The following is a 21,746-nucleotide window of genomic DNA, read 5'->3' as shown; positions in this document are numbered from 1 at the left end:
GTAATCCTAGCTACTCAGAAGGCTGAGCTCTGAGGATCATGGTTCAGAGCCAGCCCAGGCAGAAACGTCAGTGAGACTCTCATCTCCAATTAACCACCAGAAAACTGGAAGTAGCACTGTAGCTCAATTGGTAGAGCACTGGCCTTGAGCTGAAGAGCTGAGGGACAGCACCCAGGCTGAGTTCAAGCCCCGCAACCAACAACAACAACAAAAAAATCAAGACCCAAGAAACCACCCTGAAGAGCCCTATTACTGAGAAGCTAAATTTGGAGACACAAGTAGCTAAGAAGCTGAGAGGAACAGCCAGTGAACACAGGTCAGACTCTGAAGCAATGGGAGAAGACTGGCTAGGAAAGGACAGAGGACACACAGCTGGCTACACCAACTGTACTAAGAAGCATCAAAGCACCTGACAACAGATGCTTACGAGTGGCATTTTTGTGGCATTCTCAGTAACAAGTGGGGCCTAAATGCACTACAGAGCTGGTTGAAGAGCAAATGGGGTAATTCCAGATAATGGGGGAAGAGTGAACCCTTTTTTTCCTCTCAAGCATGTTATTAAAACCATTTTTGTGTTTCTTATAGAAACAAGGACAACAGAGGACTGAAGGAGAGAAGCAAAACTACAGTGATAATCATATCCATAATGGTAACCTGAAACTGAAAAGAGTGCTCAACAAAGCTGAGTCCTACAGTGGCAGTAGAGATATAAAGAAGCAATCCAATTTACACACACACACACACACACACACACACCCCAAAAGCTTCAAAAGGCATAGAAATTGTTGGCACCTGATAGCTCTGGACTATCCTGAAGAAGATAAAAAGTAGCACAAAAAAGAAGATAGAAGTTTCTGAAGAAGAAAAATCAAAGCTCCAAACTAAAGATCAAGAACACGTACCATTAGGAACTCTGAGGAACCACACTAGAAAACATGGACATATGCCTTCAAATTTATAGAGGAAGATTTATTTTAACCTTACAAGGCAGCATAAGGACTTCTGAAACATGTACAAGTTTAAACAATTATTTTCCATGACACTTTCTCAGGAAACAACTGAGAGAAGTACTTCACCAAATGGTATAAATCAAGAAACAGAAATGGATATGGTCCAGGAAAATAGTGAGAAAGAGGAAACATGATGATGGTGAAGAGGGTCCAGGATGGCAACTGTGCTGCAGCCTGGGAAACAGCCAGCCCAGACTGATCCGCTGCTTCCAGATGAAAGCTGAACAATTCCTATGGTTTGTGAGTGAGTTTAAAAAAAAGCTTTACATATCTGGGGGAATCTAAGGCTAGGTTTCTAATAAATTCATAGTCAGGACTGGGGATTTAGGAAGAAGGAAAGTCGTATAAAATACTAGCAGTCTAAAGTAGTGGCAGGCCCATAGTAATGAAGAGAAATAAAATGTCAAGACAACAAGGAAAGAAATACAGCAGCTACGGGAACATGAGAGATCCCCATAAGCCAGGCATTCATCAGTGTCACCATGTATTTCACGCAAACAGATGCTTAAGAAACAACACTGAGCAGGGCGCCGGTGGCTCATGCCTGTAATCCTAGCCACTCAGGAGGCTGAGATCTGAGGATCGCGGTTCAAAGCCAGGCCGGGCAGGAAAGTCCGTGAGACTCTTACCTCCAATAAACTACTAGAAAACCGGAAGTGGTGCTGTAGCTCAAGAGTGCGCGCCTTGAGCTCGCCTTGAGCACAGGGACAGCACCCAAGCCCAGAGTTCAAGCCTCACGACCGACCAAAAAAAAAAGAAATAACACTGATGGAGACAGTTTGAGGGATACTGGTTTGGCAGGAGTTAAGATGAATTAGAATACTAAAAGAAAAACCATATAACAAGACATTGAAATAAAAAATAACCCAAGCACACTCTTCTTAAAGTTAAGTGCCAAAAGGAATAGGCTAAAATTTTTAAGAAAAGCTTAAAGTTTCAGTATGAGGCTTTAACAGCAGTGTCTTAGAATAAAATTGAATGTGTTTTTAAAATATATACTAAGAATCCAAAAGAAATACAATAGAAATTCCACTTAATGGAAATTCAGTATCTACTAACATAATTATTTCCTTTTATAATGACAGGCTAATTAATCACTCATTCACTAGTAATCTGAGGGAAGATAATCAGACTTCTTGAAAGGGAAGAAAGTTTAGGTTGTAGGACAGCTTCAATTAATGTTAAACTTCACTTGAACTTTTAGACTAAATGCATTATTTTTAAAGAACATCCTGAAGTTATTTCTCAGTCTAACAGTACTGCAGACCTGTCACCTACTTCAGTCAAGCAATCCCAACAATGGAAGACACAATCCAGGGCCAGGAAGTACATCTCAGCCTAAAGGGATATCCAAGTCCACCTGGTAGAGATTCAGTACTGTAGTCATAGGATAGCTTCAAATGTGCTGTAGAATAAAGTGCCCACACCGTCTAAACCTGCAATAATCATCACTAGGCAACTCTCTTCCACTCCATATCTTTTGGTTCCCTGCTCCACTCCCTTAGGCAACCACATGCTGTATGGTTTTCTCTTTCCTCATAAGACAAACCAAAACTAAGTAAGTAAGGTATATTCCTCATGGTGGGGCTCTATTTATTTTACTCTACTTTGCATGGTCTGCCAGGTGGGTAACTTCCATAAATCATTTTGGAATATGGCAGTAAATACACACACACACACACACACACACACACACACACACACACACACACACACACACACTTCTGAGCTCTAAGAGTAAAGATTATCCTAACTTTTTCCCTTACAAAGCACACTTTCAGGCAGCCCTTGTCTGTTTGGCATATAAAATGGCTACTTACTGCAAAGCTAAGATACCTTCCCCTTTTGTGGGTTAAAAAAAAATACATCTAAGGATATACTACTTTATCTGTGGCTCTGGTTACTAATACTTCCCCATCTGTCATGAAGCTTTTGACTAATTTAGGTTTACAGTTTCTAAATGCTTCATATTAGAAAAAAAAAAAGTTAAGTCAAGGATCTGCCTGTGAAACCAGAGAAAGATAAACCATATGCTATGATATAAATATTAGCGATGCCTTCCCCCATTCATAGACTGAAATCTAATCCCTGAGGCAACAGTATTAAGTTGTAAGGAAGTATAAAGTCACAGGAAAAATCCCTGCTGAATGGAATTGATAACGATTATTAAAAGGGGCTGAAGGAGTCAATCCAGCCCTTAACCATGTGAGGGCGTTCACCAGACACTAACCTGTGAGAGCCTTCATTCTCAACTTCCCAGACTCTCAAATTTTGAAAATATGTGCTTACTGCCTAGTTCATGGCACTGTGATTACAGCATCCCAAATGAATTAAAACACTGATTGATCCAAAATGCATAAGAAAAAAATAATAAGCCTAAGAGAAGAAACTGATTAACTAGGAAACAAATAGTGGTGAATATTAAGCCAAAAGTTAGTTATTTTTCAAATTATTAAAAGGATCAATAAATAAGTAAGAAAGAACACAAAATACCACCAGACTCAAAGAAACATAGGTCCCATGGTTTCCCTTATCTGCAATAACTAGTATATGTCTAGGACAAGCAGAAGAGGACAAAAGCTATATACGTATGACCATACAACCTGATGCTAAGAGAAATGAACCCAAAGATAGGGACACAAGAGATTTTTATCTTTCTTGTTGTTCTTTTTAATGTACATATAATGTACTATGTGATTTTTTTTGTCTCTTTATATGTTCTTCCTCAACGGTATAACCCCTGTTGTCACTGTATTTGATTCCGGTGTCCTGCATCTTCTATATACGTTTTTCTAATTTGGGGAGGGGAAAGGAAATAACAAAATGCTGAAATAAGGATACAGGATGACTCATTGTAACAATGAGATGTACAAGACACTAGTTGAAAATGAACTTTACAACTTTGCAAGGTCGGGGAGGAGTTGGGGAGGTGGGGAGGAAAGGGATGGTAGGGGAAAAAAAAGGAGAAGGTAACAATGCTAGATAAGAAATGTATTCATTACCTTGCTCGTGTAACTATAACCCCTCTGGACAGCATCTTTACAAAAATATTTTTTTTAAAAAAAAGAACACAAAATACCAAAGGGCTAAGGATGTAACTCATAAGAACATAAGCCTATTATGCTGAAAACTCTATGGCTCCATCATTACAAAAACAGGAATGGAAGAGGGAAATCCTACAAATATATTTTTAAAAAGAGAACATTAAGAACAATTGGATGGCAGCACGTTCAACAACTGAGAAGAAATGGGCTTGACAAAACATAATCTATGTAAACTAATTCAAGATCCACTAAAAATCTATGTAGCCCTGCATCTGTTCTAGAAATAGATTTATTATCATAAAACTTCAAATCCAAATGTTTCACTAGTAAATTCCAACAAACACTGAAAAAAATGTCAATCTTATATAATCACTTTCAGGAAATAAACAGAGTATTTCCCAACTAAGTTTATAAGGAGCTAGTCTTATGGAAAAATAGCACAAAGATGTTAAAGAAAATGATAATAGGGTCATATCTAGTTTCCTTACTTCTTAGAACTCTTATAGCAGATGGCCCTCAGTCTGATCCATGCATATGAATGGAAATATCCTAAAATTGAAAATATACTAAACCTAAAGTCAAAAATCTGGACAAAATATCAGCACATATTCTAGTAAACAATTATAAGGCATGGCTATGTAGGGTATATTCCCAAAATTCAAGTCTTAACATTTGAAAAAGAATAAATGTAATTGACCATAGGAAGCAAATAAAGGAAATGACATATACAGATGAAGGATAAAGAAATGACAATCAGGCACAGAGGGTAATGCCTATAATCCTAGTTACTTCGTAGACAAAGACTGAGAGAATTGCAGTCAGAGAATATCAGGCAGTCTCCAGACAACCCAAGGAAAAAGCTGGAAAGACCTATGTTCAACCAATAAAAGCTAAGTACATTGGGCTCATGTCACTTTGCAGAAAGAGTAAACAGCAAGATTTCAGTCTAGGCAAAAAGTGAGACCCTATTAAAAAAATAATACTAACGAAAGTAAAAAGGGTTGTGATGTGGCTCAAGTGGTAGAGCCCCTGCCTATGCAAGCACAGGCTCTGAATTCAAACTTCAATAAAACAAACAATAAAAATCCTATACTAGTTACTATGCTCATGATCACAACCTAATGCAAATTATTTTTCCATTAATAACATATATTGTGTTATAATTGTTACTATAATTGTTTGCCTTTTTGTGTGATATCCCTAAAACTTTGAGTTTATGACTCAAAGCTTTTTTTCTACATATATATTTTTAAGTCACAATTTTTTTTTTAAGAAAAGGAAAGAAAAGGGCTGGGAAGGTGGCTCAGTGGTAGAGTGCTTGCCTCACATGCATGAGGCCCTGGGTTCGATTCTTCAGCACCACATAAGCAGAAAAAGCCAGAAGTGGTGCTGTAGTTCAAGTGGTAGGGCATTAGCCTTGAGCTGAAGTGCTGAGGGACACAGCATCCAAGCCCAGAGTCCAGCCCCCATGACCAACAAAAAAAAATAAAATAAAAGAAAGAAAAGAAAAGGAAAGAAAAAGAAATCCCTACTTAACTAATAAGAAACTAGGTTCAGAGTTTCAATGCAGCAGATGGCTGACCAACTGCAGCATTCCCTGTAAGGAAAGGGGTTAGCAAGTAACTGACAGCCTTTGTAACTTGTCCACCAGAGGCTGAGAGACTGTCAAGCTGATTCTCCAAGTGTGTATGCTGTTTGGGGCAGCACTGGGGAGGTCCTCAAGCCTACATCTTGTTTCTACTTTCCCAGAGGCTGCTGAATTTCCAACCTCCAGTAATTGTACACAATGGGTCATTGAGTCCTTTCATCTTTAAGTTGGCCAGAGTTGGTTTCCATTACTTAAGTGCATGAAAAGGGGTAATGTCTGAGTTCTAGAATACAGAACTCTTCGTTAAACCCTCTTATCCAGCATTTATTGATCACCAACTGTTTGAAAGTTAATATATCAGAGCTGTGATGCCAGGACCAATTTTAACCAAGAATAAGACACAGTAAGGTTTATGATCCTCAATAAATGTTTACTGAATTGATGTTAAATTAGGGAGACCACTGATGATTTCTGGGGGGAAAATGATTATACTACAAATAATGCTTTAGAAAGAGCACTAACATCACAGCTTCAGGAATATTAAGTTTCCTGAACATTCTTCTTCTGTTTCTAACTAGACATTAACCAGCACATTTTACAAAAATACAAAGTTTTGTTCCAATGTAAAAATGGCTCAGTGTGTTAAATAATTTCATCCTCTGGTCTGGATCTAATTATCTCAGAACTAACAATTCTACACTCTGTATTATAAATGAGAAACTCAAGCTAAGTGATTTCTTGTTAGTCCTCCAGTGAGGACAACCTAAATTTCACTGAATGAATGTTCCTTATAAGACATTCTCCCACACAACTTAGAAAAGCTATACTATATAAACTTTGTTTTCTCAACAGAGAAATGACAAAGTATGAAGTTTTCCATAAACACCATTACCTAAATTGGGGAACTTAATCATTAAAAAAAAAAAAATTCGAAAGCCTGCTACTGCTATTTACATGACCGTATGAAGTAATACTTGTAAAAACTAATTTTTAAAATTAAATGCCATGTTGAAAAAGTCAAGTGAAAAGAAAAGAAAAAAATGTTACCCAAACTAGCAAAACAAAGATACGCTTTTTCTTTTATTTCCTTAGAGGAAATAAGAGAGAGAAAACCAAAGAAATCAGCAATAAGTGTACACGTAATTCGCAAGAATCACAACGATGGACTAGGAAAACAGAAAAGGTCTGGGTTTTTTTTTTTCATGCCCCTGTCTGTAGAATAACTAGTGAACTCAAGAAACTTTCAGACTTTTGAAAGCGGGGGGGGGGGGGGGGGGGGGGGTCAGACAGAGACAGAGACTGGAGGGGTGAGGGAGGAAGGGAGAGAGAGGAAGAGGGAGGGGGAGGGAGAGGGAGAGAGGGAGAGATCCGACAACTAACTCACCGCGAAGCTCGAGAGCACCTGTTTGCAGGTGTGCTCACAGGACCTACAAGTGCAAGCGTGAGCCTGCAAACGCAGTTGACCCTAGGTGCGAAAGCACCGCGAGCCGAGGCCCCTGCCCCGGGGGAAGCCTGGAAAGAGGGAGAGCAGGTGGGGTGCGGCCTCGGCCCTGGGACCCCCACCCACGCGGGGTGCGGCCTCGGCCCTGGAACTCCACACGAGCGGCCGCAAACCCCTCCCGCCGCGCGCTCCCCGCCGGTACTCACAGCTCGGGTCTCGTACAGAACCAGCTTCTGCACCGAGCTGATGATGGGGGCCGCGGCCGTGGGCATGGCGGGGGACACAAGGGGCCCCACAAGAGGGCGCTAGGCCGCGGCCCAGGCGGTGGCAGCTGTCGCCCCGCCCCCAAGAGACAGCGAGAAGACACCTCAGATTCTTCAGAACCCTCAAACCCCGCACACCAGCTCCAACTGAGAAACTCGCTCCCCTCACTAAAGCTGTCCAGGCCACCCGCAGGCGCTCAGGCGTTTCCGGATTCCTCGCCCCGCCCTCCGACAAGCCCCGCCCAGGAACGAAGGGGCGGAACTGGAGGGCATACCATCGAGAGCTTAGTGTAGAGAGGCTCTCAAGACCTGCGTACTGCTGGGGAAGGAAGCCGGCGGCGCCATGTTTGTTGAGGGCGAGAAAAAAAATGCGGGTGGAGAAAAACCTGAGAATTCGTTTTCTAGTTCCGCTCGTCCCGAAGGAAAAAAGGGGGGAATATTTAGGATTGGGTTGCTCCTCTTGAAGCAGCTTCCCCATGGTTCAGAATACACCTGTTCCTAGGCAGCTCTTTGTCTTCCTTTGCATTCGACTTCTGCCATATATTCAACTTCTGGCAGAAGTTGAATGAATATCTATGTTTGTATATATATATATATATATATATATATATATATAAAATATATGTATATATTTCTTCCCTTGCATTCAACTTCTGCCATATATAATACATATTATATATACATACATTCAACTTATATACATTCAACTTCTGGCATATATTATTATAAATTACATATAATATGTAATATATAGCAGAAGTTGAATGTATACATATATGAACGTATGTGTGTGTATATATATATATATATTCCCCCCTAGAAACTTGCAATCTGGCTGTCCTTCACTGAGTACTGTGGTTTCTCCCATCCTCCTTTCGTTGCATACTTTATTCTTAGGAGAGTCTTAGTGTATAATGACTATATGATCCTAGACATTTTTCTTAATTATCTCAGTGTGGATAAGTTGGAGTTTTCCACGTTTTGTGCGTAAGACTAACCATCTGTAAATTCTAAAATAGGACTGTAGTGCAAAGGGAGAGGAGGGTAGTGGTAGCCATTTAATGTACAGGGACATAAATGGACAACGCAACATCACTCTCCACACTTATGCAAAGAGTCTATAATGCCTATGCATACACAATTAGATACAACAGCAAATTATTTCGAATAAAAATGCACAGTGAAAGGCAGCCCCGCCTGCTGAGGCCCCGCCCTCGGGGAACCTGAGCTCAGCCGGCGGGTTTCCACAGCAACCGCCCAACAGATCCCAGAGCCTGTGCTGGTGGCCGCTGAGGGGTCCGCTGGGGACAGGTGAGTGAAAGAACGCGTTACCCGGTGCCAGGGGGGTGTTGCCCGCCGCCCGGAGGGACTTGTTACTTGACCGGCCTTTGAACAGAATCTCACTTTCTGCAGGGACCCCCCCCCCACGCCCCTTGCCAGTTACTTTTCTTGCAAGATCTTTTTTCTTGCAAGATCTTTTCATGAAACTCCCTACCCTCCCCACTCCACCACCCCCCTTTTTGTTGAGGTACTGAGGTTTGAGTGCTTATTACATAAATCCACTTTCAAAGACTAATGTGAGATGTCCTGGAGTGGCGGCTAACCTATCTAAGGGAAAGTATTGGGTTTCCCATCAATGCCTGTAAACCTCAGAATCCGCCACTAGAGATGTCTCAACAGCAAAAAGTAATAAACATTTAATAATAATAATAATACTTTTTGGTTTGCCCGTCCTGGGACTTGAACTTGGCTTAGATGCTGTCCCTGGGACTTGAACTCGGCTTAGATGCTGTCCCTGAGCATTTTTTCCCCCAAGCTAGCGCGCCACCATTTAAGCCACAAAGCCACTTCCAGCTTTTTCTGTGTAGTATGTTGGAGTTAAGAATCTCACACACTTTCCTGTGTGAGCTGGCTTCGAACCAAGATCCTCAGATCTCACGTTCTTGAGTAGCCAGGTTTATGAGGATGATCCACCAGCACCCGGCTCAAAACAAAAATTTTTAATTAGCACATAATAAAATGTTATTAGCTGTTATGTTGAAGATTCGGAATTGAGAGATTACAAACTTTCTAAAATAAATATATAGTAGTGATTCTTTTATAAAAGACCTACTTTGTTACTGATTCACTCTAGCAAATACTATGAATTGAAAACTTAGTTTTTATAGATAAATGTTTAAAATTGTGGCTTATGGGCTTACAAACCTACTTAATAGCTCGGAATAGCAAAACATTTCCGAAAATATTTCTGAATATATTCTTATAAGCGTAAGTATTACAAAGTGAATATGTGTAAAAACTACTTTTGGATTTTTCTACATATATTTAACCAGCATTACCTAAAATGTGAAAATATGCCAGGTGCCAGTGGCTCACCATCTGTAATCCTAGTGCTCAGGAGTCTGAGATCTGAGGCTCCCGGTTAAAAGCCGGCTCAGGCAAGAAAACTCATGAGATCCTTATCTCCATATTACTACCCAAAAAAGTGAACCTATGGCTCAAGTAGTAGAGGGCTAGCATTGAACAAAAAAGCTCAGGGAAGGCTTATGCATGAGGCCCTGGGTTCGATTTCTCAGCACCACATAAGCAAAAAAGAAAAAAAAAACGGAAGTGGCGCTATGGCTCAAGTGGTAGAGCGCTAGCCTTGAGCTGAAGAGCTGAGGGACAGTGCCCAGGCCCAGAGTTCAGGCCCACGACCAGACCAAAAAAAAAGCTCAGGGACAGTGTCCAGGTCCTGAGTTCAAGCCCCAGGACCAGCACACAAACGCACAAAAAGAAAAACAACAACAAAAACAGGGCAAATATGACTCCAATAGATTTAGCCAGCATTTTTTCTATTTCTGGTAAAATTTATATACACATATGTACATATAACAGACTTAACTTTAATTTGATCTTCCATACAGGACACATATTAAATATGCATATTTGTACATATTTTCTTCTTAGTCCTTTGGAAGCATAGTCTTTTGAGCTCTTTTTGATGCAAGACATAGGTTAGATTTTCTCTCTCAGACTAAGGGCCTATTATTATTTTAATAGGTGAATTTAACTTATTTGCAGCTACTGACAAAACCCATGTATTTCATGATATGAAATTGCTTATGAAGTAATACAGCTCTCCCTAGCCTGTCTGCTCCAACCAAATTAGGCACTTAAATAATTTGATTTTTTTCTTATTGTAGTATTGCGTATCATGACTTCTCAAGAGAATACAGAAGAACTTCCTTTTGCAGATATATTTGATGAAGATGAAACTGAAAGGGATTTTTTACTTTCCAAACCTGTTTGCTTTATTATATTTGGGAAACCAGTAAGTTATCTTTTCTCTTATTTATTGTAATTTTATTTTTAATGAAAGTATGTTAATTTGTTGAATATCCAATAGATCTTCATTTGAAATTTAATATAATATTTGTTTAAATTTATAACTTTCTTAAAACTCCAGTTAAAAGGGAAATTGGATTGTATTTATATTTGTTTTTAAATGGAAATTTTAACATATCAGAACATTGCATAAGGATACCAACAGTTTGAAATCTAAAGTGACATCAGACAAATTTCATCTAAGACTTTCTTAGAAATTTGCTGTGAATCTGGATTTTTGAAGACATGACACTATTAAGATGAGTTGTTTCTATTAATATCTGAAGACACTATGGGGAACCATTACCATTACAGGACTGAGTTGGTTATTTCAAAACCTTCTCCAGAAGAGTAAGGATCAAGAGTTGCATCCCATCCTTAATTTTATAAGAAGCCTGAGACTGGTAGCAAGGAATATTTCCAACGATTTTCACTGTGTTTCTAAACACAACATATTGTTTTGTTTTAGTTGTTGTTGGCAGTAAAAAGGGTTTGAACTTAGGGTCTTGTGCTTGCTCAGTTTGCTTAGTGCTCTATCACTTGAGCCACACTTTTGCCATGCCTTTTAAAAAGCTGGTTATTTTGGAGATGAGTCCAGAGAACAGTTTCTACCAATGTTGGCTTTGAACTACAATCCTCCAGATTTCAGCCTACTGTGTAGCTAGGATTACAGGTGTGAGCCACCAGCACCTTTCTCATAATACTATTTAAAAAGCCAACTTTGAAAGCAACTAGATGCAAATGTTACTTCATAAAAGTGACATTTATTTTTTAAGTATGATGTGAAACAAAGGTATTGTTAAGAAAGGTTTATTTGCTCTTGAAAATTATTAAATATATGTCTTTCAAAACACTCATTTTCTTTTCAGAAAAAAAGAAAATGATAAATATCAATATATTTTTCAATCACAATCAGACTTAAAATTTTGGCAATCAAAAATAATTGGCAATCAAAGGAATGAAATATCATAATGGTATAGTTTCATGATTTGGGGTATAACACTCCTGATTTTATCAATTTTAATTTTTTTTATTCAGTTCACATCAGGAGGTGTAAGCAAGAATTGGAGAAAATAAAGTGCTAACTATATAGGGTTTACTTTCACTTTTATGGGAAAACGGTCATATATTAATAACCATCATCAGATGGGATATGTACTTCCCTAAAAAATTACTGTTCTATTCGATTTTAATTGACATTTCTCTTTTTAAGGGAGTTGGCAAGACAACCTTAGCTCAACACTTGGCCCAGGCATGGAAATGTATTCGTGTTGAAGGTAAGTATTTCATCTTTTCCTCTCAAACTTTTATTATGAAAACCTTCAAATCTGCATAAAATGGAAATGATTGTGCAGTGAATATCCATCTACCCAAGTTCTCACCACCTAGAGCACTGAATTAACACTGTGTCATATTTGTTTTATCAGAGCTCTCTATCAACCCTGTGAATATTAATTAACCTTTTTTTTGTTTCTTTCTTTTTTTTTTTAATTGTGAAAATACTGTGCCGAGGGGTTACAATTACATGGGCAAGATAGTTAATTAACCTTTTAAAAGCATCAGTGCAATCAGGTTTTGCTCATCTTTTTTTTTGGCGGGGGGGGGGGGGGGGGTGTTGGGGGGGGAGATGGAGTGGGGGTGAGGGGAGTTTGCAGGGCTTGAACTCAGAGCCTGGGTGCTATTTCTGAGCCTCTTTGTGCTCAAGGTTAATTCTCTACCACTTGAGTCACAGCACCACTTCCAGTTTTTAAGTGGTTAATTGGAGTTGAGTCTCCTGGGGACTTTTCTGCACCAGCTGGCTTCAAATCACAATCCTCAGATCTCAGCCTCCTAAATAGCTAGGATTACAAATGTAAGCCACCAGCATCCAGCTGTTTTGCTCATATTTTAGTCCTACTTTTGTTCATAGAATTTAGGAATGTTTATTTAACATCTCTGATTCCATAATTACTGGCTCCAATTCTCTGATTTTGTAATTTAGAACTATGGTGTGTGTGTGTGTGTGTGTGTGTGTGTGTGTGTGTGTGTGTGTGTGTGTGTGTGTGTGTGTGTGTGTGTGTTGAGTCTTATCAAAGATGAGAGAGAACTTTCACTGCTTTTCCTGGGAAGATTTTCCAAAATTTAATTATCTTCAGTAATAAATGGTACCTTTTATTTGTAAATTTCTTTCTACGCAACATATATAAGGCAACATGTTATACATACATGCATGCATATGTACATATGTATATGTGTGCATACACATAATATTCACTACTTTAAATCAGTAAGGTTATTTCCTAATAGAAAATAAAGAATGAAAAAATCATAAAAGTAGAAATAACTAATACAAGGGCTGGGAATGTGGCTTGGTGGTAGAGTGAATTCTGGACCTGGGAGCTGTCCCTGAGCCCTTTTGCTCAAGGATAGAGCTGTATCACTTTGAGCCACAGTGCCGCTTCCTCTTTTTAATCTCAGTTTTGGGGCTTGAACTCAGAGCCTGGGCACTGTCCCTGAGCTTCTTTTGCTCAAGGAGAACACTCTATCATTTGAGCCATAGCGCCACTTCTGGCTTTTTCTGTGTATGTGATACTGAGGAATCAAACCCAGGGTTCCATGCATGATAGGCAAGCACTAAGCCACATTCCCAGCCCCCATTTTTTTTTTTTTTTGAGAGGTTAGTTGGAGATAAGACTCTCACAGTACATTTCTGCTCAGGCTGGCTTCAAACCTTAGTTCTCAGAGCTCAGCCTCCTGAGTAGCTAGGATTACAGTTGTGATCATTTTATTGTTATTTAATGTGTATTTTTTGCACTGTTAGTATAACTGGTTATAAAAGGATCTGCAGTACTAATACAAGTATATACTTCACAGGATATTTTGCAATTTACAAATCACTGTCATATATACTTCAATTTATCCTATATTATGCAGAGCACATATTTTCAAGCAACAGAGATGTTTAGGGTGGTAACTCTACCAAGAGTCTTCAGCTAGTGGAATGACAGAAACAAGTTTTCTATGCAGCACCTACTTTGTTTAGGCTTAAATAACACTAATACACAAAAAAAAGAAGTAATACACAAATGTTCATCTTTGCTCTTAATTATAAGACTCGAGACATGTTCCTTATTTTCCAATCCCAATTCAGTTTATGTTCATGTTTTTAATTCATGCTTTAGCTTTACCAGTATTAGAAGAACACATTTCTGGTGAAACGGAATCAGGAATTATGGTGAGCAAACCTAAATTTTAAAAATTACCACAATTAGGAAACAAAAGCTCTCTCTCCCAGATCTACCACGCAGTAATGTACAATGTCTGTGCTTGTTCTTAGTTGCAATCGATGCTAGTCAGCGGTTACAGCATTCCAGATGAAATTGTCATAAAGCTAATGATAGAGAAGCTCAACTCCACAGAAGTCTCTCATTTTGGTATGTGGTATGTTCATTATCACATCAGAGATATCTACTACAGAGATCATTATCACATCATTATCATATCCGAGATAAAAAAAAAAAAAAAAACCCGGGATGCCTCTTCCTTGTGCCTTCCAACTAAAATATCAGTTTCATTGTCAGTTGAGTTTAGATGATTTGTTTGTTGATTTGCTTTATAATCCAGAGTCCACTTGTGCTCAAAAGGAAAACTTAAATTTACGTGATCCAATCTTACTTAGCATTGTGTTATCTGATGAAAGCCTTAAAAATGTTTGGCGTCCATCTTACAGTGCTTGCAGCCTCTGTTGCCTGCTCCTGCCTTCAGTTAACACTGAGTCTTGTTGATGATTTGGTTTCTCTGCATTAATCCTCAATTGTAAGATTACAATGCCACCAACTTGCCTCTGCCTCAGATACTGACAGACTTCAGCCCTCTCATTCAGTCCACTTTCTGACTTTGGACTCAAAAAGTCTTCCTCTACTCAAATAGATGCTAAGAAAGAGCTGTGGATATATAATTTTGCCATACAAAGATCACTGAAGTCTGACTCAAAGAAAATGACTCTTAAGACATTTTTAAAAGAAAGGAAGAAATATAAATATGGACCTTGGGAGAAAATCATCCACCTGATTTGTGGAATTTTGTAATCTTTCCTTTTACTACTTCTATGGCCCATTGGTCAGTCAAAAATATATTATTTAGTCTCCATGTGCTTGAACATTTCTGTAGTCTGTCTTGCTGTCGATTTTGTTCTCTTTTTATTCTCTCTTTATTCTCTTTCAGTCTGATCTATAGCAGAAGTTATTTCAGTTTACTTGTACTATTTGAGAATTGCTTTATGTCCTAAAATACGATCTATTTTGAAGAAAGTTCCATGAGCACTTGCAGTTTTTGGATGGATACTCTGCAGATGTTTGTGAAGTTCATTTAGTTGGTAGAGCCATTTAATTCTGAAGTTTTGGGTTTTTTTCCTGGATAATCCATTGGTAAGATAGACACTATTGCTCTACGGGGTCTACTCATCCTTTTTAGTATTTGTTTTATGAAAGTGAGCACACCAATTTGTATATGTTTACCATGCCCTTTGCTGCCTGAGTTCTCTGCTGTTTAAACTTTTCAGCAGATCCGTGTGAGACCCTCTTTTTCTCCACAGTTACTTCTAGTTTTCTTTGTCTCTCTCTTTAAATGTTATTCTTTGTTGAAGAAACTGGTTAACTGTGTGTAGTTTATACATTCTGAGTTTGACTAATGGCATCTCCTGATATAATTTAATATATTCCTATGCCCTTAGTATTCACTGTACACTTGTATCTTCCCTGTGAGCTGGCACTGCAAAATGGTAGAAATGATATCTTAAGTCTGAGGGTCACATTTTCAATGTGCCCTTCCTGTAGGATGCATAACTGGTTCATTAAAGGTTGAAGTGGAGACAGGGTTTGGATTCCTTTCTTCCTAGTCTCTCCTACCCATCCCATAGCATTTCCAAAGGAGTTTTGGGGTTGTTGTTGTTGTTGTTTTTAACACTATCACCTTGCTAAACACAGTTTGAAAACCTGTGCTCAAATTCCCATGATAGATTTGATATTTGGTCTTAGCAAGACCAAAACTTTTGGTCTTAGCAAATAAGCTGGTTGATGTGACTGAAGTTAAAGGGTTTTTTTTGCCAGTCATGGAGCCTGAACTCAGGGCCTGGGTGCTGTCCCTCAGCTCTTCAGCTCAAGGCTAGTGCTCTACCACTAGAGCCACAGTACCACTTCTGGCTTTTTCTGTTTTATGTGATGCAGAGGAATAAAACCTAGGGCCTCATGCATGCAAGGCAAGCACTCTACCACTGAGCCACTTTCCCAGGCCGAGTTAAAGGTATTTTAAACTGGGGTACTGAGTCAGAGGTGAAGTGAGGCTGAATGAAACTGAAATCCTTAAAGAGAGATATGTGTTGCTAGGAGCACTGTACAGTGTTACCAGTCAATCTTATTTTTTTTTTCTGTACCAAAGCCCATTTATTCTTTGAGACTGTCATTAAGAAGGATCTACACAGCCTTTTCACTTACAATCCATTGTGCTATTTTGGCCTTTAAAAAAAATCAATTTCTGGAAACCATATGTTCACCTAAGAAGAGAAGACAGAATGAGTGCCTGGGCATGCAGACTCCCTGTTCTGTTTTTCCTACAGAATTCTGGAAACACTCATTTTCCTCAGTGAATGATGGACAGCCTCGGGCTAGGTCCCTCCAACCCCCAGATGTATCTTATTGTGAATGGTTCTTACAAGTCAATAGTCACCAGTATACTCATGTCAGGTTGGCCTGAAGTCTGATAGGTACCAGGTCTGGCTGGGCACAAAGCTACCTAACATACTTATCACCTTGATCTGAAAGCAATAACCATTTACTTACAGTTTTAGAGAAATAACAAATGCCTCTTCCTTCTTACTGTGCCAAGAAATAGAGTCAAAGTAAGAGCGTGATCTGGACCAGTTGATAACCACTGAGTAGGAATCTGGACAGTCTTTCAGTTTTCTAGTGGTTGGGGTGATGATAGGCTGGACCATGACCTACAAAGTACGACTCTGCCTAGGCTAGTGTGCACAGTCTCCCAGTAAGGACTTGTACCAGTCCCCCCGCCATTCCTTTATCTTCACAGGAGATAATGGTCTCAAAAGGTTTTGATAATGGTCTCAAAAAATGATATGGAACAGTAATGAATTCCTTATCTATGTTTCCATCCTCACACATTTCTGGAATTGGAGAAGTACTTATTGAAGATTGCTTATGACTGGATACAAGTTTCCAAAATTCAAATTTTCACTTAAATTGTACTATCAGCTGTTATCTTTAAAGTGACAGGCTCAAGCTGGGAATGTGGCTTAGTGGTAGAGTGCTTTTCTTGCATACATGAAGTCCTGGGTTCAATTCCTCAGTACCACATGAACAGAAAAAGCCAGAAGTGGTACTGTGGTTTAAGTGGTAGAGTACTCGCCTTGAGCAAAAGAAGCTCAGGGACAGTGCCCAGGCTGTGAGTTCAAGCCACAGGACTGGCAAAAAATAAAAAAAATAAAGTGACAGGCCCACTTCATTTATTTTTTTTTTTAATGAACACCTTCTCAAACAGCCAAGCCATGGTAATAACATAGTTTGTCAATTGTCTTTCCAAGAAAATAAATGTTCTATAAAAATTGCAGAAAAATACACTAAAGGTCTTTAATTCCCACAGTAAGAAAGTATCAAAATAATAATAATTATTATTACTTTGTTGTAAAAGTACTATACAGAGGAGTTATAGTTACATAAGTAAGGTAATGAGTGCATTTCTTGTTGAATATTGTTACCCACTCCTATGTCTTTCTCCCACTGTCCCTTCTCCTCCCCACACCTCCCTGCCAAAGTTGTACAGTTCATTTCCAACATAGTGTCTTGTGAGTATTATTGTTGCATTGGGTCATCCTGTGTCCTTGTTTCACCATTTTGTTATTCCCCTTCCCTTCCCCAAATAAGATAAAAATGTATACAAGATTCAGGGTACTAGAACAGTGATAAACCAAAGAGAAAAAGAGAAAAGAAATAAAAATAAGTACAGTGATAACAACAAGGTCAACAACCAAAAAAAATAAAAGGTATCAAAATTAAAGGAATATATTGAGAAAATTAATATAAGGATGAATTTGAGTAGGAGATTTTGGCTTCTAGGTGGGAATGCAAGCCATTAAATGTGCTGAGGCAAAAATCATACGGTTAGTACATGGGTGTTTTATTACTCTTGTTAACTGACATAAATATTACATGTATTCTATCATGAAATTATATGTCATGCAACTTTTATAATATGCCTATCATTCATCATATGGGTTAAAAGAATTACATTAACTTCTCTTCTGAGGACCTCATCTGTCTAAAATAAATTGAATATGGAATTTCTAAAGATGTCTTTTCCTCACCCCAATGAAATTTATTATCAGCAAAACATTGTTCATAGTTTTCCTTCATGTGGCAACTGTTAATTTAAAATTTCTAACACAGTTTCATGGTCTTTATCAATGTTCATTACTAACTAGATAATAGTTCATAAAGTAATAATAAAATAAATCTATGTTCTAAGATACCAATAGTGTTATAAATGACAGAAACTATAATTTATTCTACAGGCTACGTTATCACAGAAATCCCAACACTGGCACAGGATTCTATATCTACTATGCAGCAAATGGAATTAGTTAAAAATTTAAAAATGAAACCTGATATAATAATCAATATTAAGGTAAGGATATTAGTTATTTTTCTAGCATATAAAACCTTTCTTTTTTATAGTACTTAAAATCAAGGAATATTTTCAATTTTTTAAAATAGTAATGGAGGCAGTAATTTATACATCAACCATGGAGACTTATATTTTTTTCATATTTCTACACTTTCATACCTGCAGTTCTATCCACATGAAATACTTCCTTACTTGTTTCACCAAGCTTCACCGTAGCTATTGTTTGAAATTTAGCTCAGACATCCTCTCATCAGAACTTTCCATGGAAACCTCCTGCCCACTTCTCTCTCTTCTTCCCCATCCCACCTAACCACAGAAGAGCTAAATGCTGCTTCTCTGAAGATCATTCATGTTACTCTCTTCTCTCTTATCACTCACATCACTAATATAGTCCGTTTTCTTCCTAAACTTTGTTACTTAAAGGTAGAAACCATGACTTAACTCATTATCAACTACCAGACTACAGGGTAACTAGTGTCTAATACATTTACCAGTTAAATAAATCGAAAGAAAAATTATTCTGGGACAGAAATGTTAAAGAAAGCTATATGGAGCTGAGGCTGGGTCTTTTATTGTCTATTAGAATCTGATCACATTTAGAAACCTCTGTTTCCTCTACAAAGATGAGAATAGTTGCTGGATTTGTGCTAGGAATTCAGTAAGGAAATGTCGAGTTGTGTGAAAAAGAATGAATAGTTTTAACGTTCAGACACTACCTTGTTCTCTCAGAGGGTTTATGAAAGCTCAGAATATATCAGACATTTCTCAGCTCAGATGCTGATGACCATTAGAATGTGACAGTCAGCTATGAGAAAGAAGAGACCTTCTAGTGCTGAGTAGGTGAGAATCTGTAGCTCCAACCACTGCCCATAACCAGGAACCAATCCAAATCCTGAGCAAACTTGAGGATTTCACACATAAAAGATTGTGTTCCTAATTGAAAGAGAAGATTATCTCAATTAACTTGAGACCAAATATAAAGTCGAAGTCGTGGAAAATATAGATTAAATAAATAAAAAATCAAAAGCTGGTAGAGAGAGAGAGTATACAGATCTTAGACTAAAATCCCTAAATACTTACTAAATTTGAATCCAAACTTTGTTATAATATGACTGGTTTTATCAAAACATTTTCAGTGCAAAGGCAAGCCATACCTCTAGAAAAACTAAACTCCCATTCGAAATGAGAGGAATATGAAACTGCTTGATGTAATGAATGAAAGTCCTTCATGTCAGAAATGGGCTAGTGAGAATGCCATGCTGTTTCACTGTGCTTGCAGAGTTCCAATGCAATCAGAGAAGTTGGGTAAGACACAGCCCAGTGAAATACACATTTCTCTAATGGTTTGGCTTTATTTGTGAGAAAAGCCTGGAATTTCCGGAGCAGAATTTCTTAGCTTGGGCTCTTTGAGAACTTGAGCATCCATAAGCCCCCTGAAATTATATACAAAATTTCTGGTGTATTTGTATTTTTAAAAAATCATATCCCCTTGAACATTGAGATGGTATGAAGAATCACAAAATGAACAAGGAAAGTTCCTCCATTGCTCGTTTCACAAAATTGATTGTCATCAGAATCACTAAGAATGTTTGTTTAGTTTTCTGTTTTGGGGTTTGGAGTTTGAGAAGGGTTTATTTCTGTTTTTGAGACTGGATCTCACTATTTAGCCAAGCTGACCTTAAACTTAGGATGCTATGTCTCAGCTTCTTCAATTCTGAGATTATAGATATGTGCCACCACACTCAGGATGCTTGTGTGTGTGTGTGTGTGTGTGTGTGTGTGTGTGTTGTATGTGCCCGTGCATGTGCATGCACGTGTGGATGCCCCGTGTCAATCCTGGGACATAAACTCAGGGCCTAGGTGCTGTCTCTTAGATTTTTAAGGCTAGCACTCTACCACTTGAGCCACAGCTCCACTCTAATCATTTGGTATTTAAATGCAGAGATAAATGGGCTTTCCTGCCTGGGCTGGCTTTTAATCTTGATCCTCAGATCTCTGCCTCCTGTGTAACTAGGATTACAAGTGTGAGCTATAAGTGTGCAGGATGCTTTTTAAATAGCTAAGGTATCCAATCTTAATAAACTACAAAGGAGAGAAGAAATTTCTAACAAGCTCTCCTGATGAGTAATATACAATTGTACCCTAACTGCCATAAAGTATCATCCAGTGTATTTAATACTACAAAACAGCATTTATACCCCAAAGCATTATTATTAATTAATACAGTGCCCAGAGAGTACAGGCATAGATCAGAAGGCCTCTATATGATATTGTGGTCTCCTAACTGGCTTTAGTCACAACATTAGATTTCTTATTTTTAAAGGATTAGTTGTAAATTGAATGAAATTGGATGTAAGAGTGCACTTCAAGACAAGAAATTTATTTGTAGACTTTAGTTTTGTCTTTCCTTACTATATGGACTCAATTTCTTATTTCTAAAAGTTAAAGGTTATATTTTTAGAATAGATGATTTTTCAGGTCCTATTCCTGACAGACATTTTATGAAGTACTTTGCCAAGAAATCTATAAATAATAATAATTTGCAAATAGACAAGATTAATATTTTGTTGGAAATATGGATATTCCCCATTTTCCTTCATTCCTAGCTTTATACATGTTAGAATCCTCGTGGAAAGGTTATTGGCTAAACTGATTTCCTGTTCTCTTTTTCTACTCCTTCTCCCATTCTTCAAACAGAATGAATTCTTTCTTCAATTTATAATTTCCATTTTCTCATATAAATTTCAGACAAAAATGTTGGCATGGCACAAAAGTTGTATATTATTCCTTCTTTAGTATTTTATAAAATCTGATCAAATTGCCTGTCACAACATTGCACATGCTCAAGTTTAAAGAAAATTTTGGTTTATCTATTGCATAATATGTAAATGGGAAATAAAAGTATATTCAAAATGTAAATAATGTAATAATGTTGTTCCTTAGTGCCCTGACTATGATTTATGCCAAAGAACTACTGGGCAAAGACAACACAACATTACAGGACATATATATACTAGAGAGCAGTGGGACCCTGAAATCATTGAAAGCCATAAGAAAAAGAAGAAAGAGACCCAAAAAGAAGGAAAAGCTGAAGAGGAAGAAGAAGAAGAAGAGCAAGAAGAAGAAGAGGTATTATCTCAATAGTTCAAACCAAATACTATACTTTCAAATCCACTGTAACTAATTTAAATGGCAATATGAATAAGAGCAGGTACTAGCAGAAAAAATCCAAGGTCACTCTTTTGTTGCTATAGAGGACATGAAGCAGCAATCAAGGCTGTGTGTATGTGTGTGTGTGTGTGTGTGTGGTTTTGTTGTTGTTGTTGTTGTTTATCAGTCATGAAGCTTGAATTCAGGACC

At 38.1% G+C, this 21,746-nt stretch overlaps 2 protein-coding genes across 2 annotated transcripts in view; one reads left to right on the top strand and one right to left on the bottom strand.

The window, feature by feature from the left end:
* Nucleotides 1-7,537, bottom strand: part of Fig4 (FIG4 phosphoinositide 5-phosphatase) — a 115,608-nt gene extending 108,071 nt beyond the window's left edge. The window contains exon 1 of the mRNA XM_042674922.1: nucleotides 7,290-7,537. Within this exon, the coding sequence (XP_042530856.1) occupies nucleotides 7,290-7,355 (66 nt within the window). The 5' untranslated portion in view covers nucleotides 7,356-7,537. The remainder of the gene's footprint in view (nucleotides 1-7,289) is intronic.
* A 2,999-nt stretch (nucleotides 7,538-10,536) lies between these two features.
* Nucleotides 10,537-21,746, top strand: part of Ak9 (adenylate kinase 9) — a 91,233-nt gene continuing 80,023 nt past the window's right edge. Inside the window, exons 1-6 of the mRNA XM_042693545.1 lie at nucleotides 10,537-10,659; nucleotides 11,926-11,989; nucleotides 13,874-13,926; nucleotides 14,029-14,125; nucleotides 18,274-18,386; nucleotides 21,330-21,515. Coding sequence (XP_042549479.1) covers nucleotides 10,543-10,659; nucleotides 11,926-11,989; nucleotides 13,874-13,926; nucleotides 14,029-14,125; nucleotides 18,274-18,386; nucleotides 21,330-21,515 — 630 coding nt within the window. The 5' untranslated portion in view covers nucleotides 10,537-10,542. The remainder of the gene's footprint in view (nucleotides 10,660-11,925; nucleotides 11,990-13,873; nucleotides 13,927-14,028; nucleotides 14,126-18,273; nucleotides 18,387-21,329; nucleotides 21,516-21,746) is intronic.

Source organism: Dipodomys spectabilis, unplaced genomic scaffold, assembly GCF_019054845.1.
Source record: "Dipodomys spectabilis isolate Male_0828 unplaced genomic scaffold, ASM1905484v1 ptg000001l, whole genome shotgun sequence".
NCBI classification, from domain to species: Eukaryota; Metazoa; Chordata; class Mammalia; order Rodentia; family Heteromyidae; genus Dipodomys; species Dipodomys spectabilis.
Note: the sequence above shows the minus strand (reverse complement) of the source record. Positions and strands in the feature narration are given on the sequence as shown.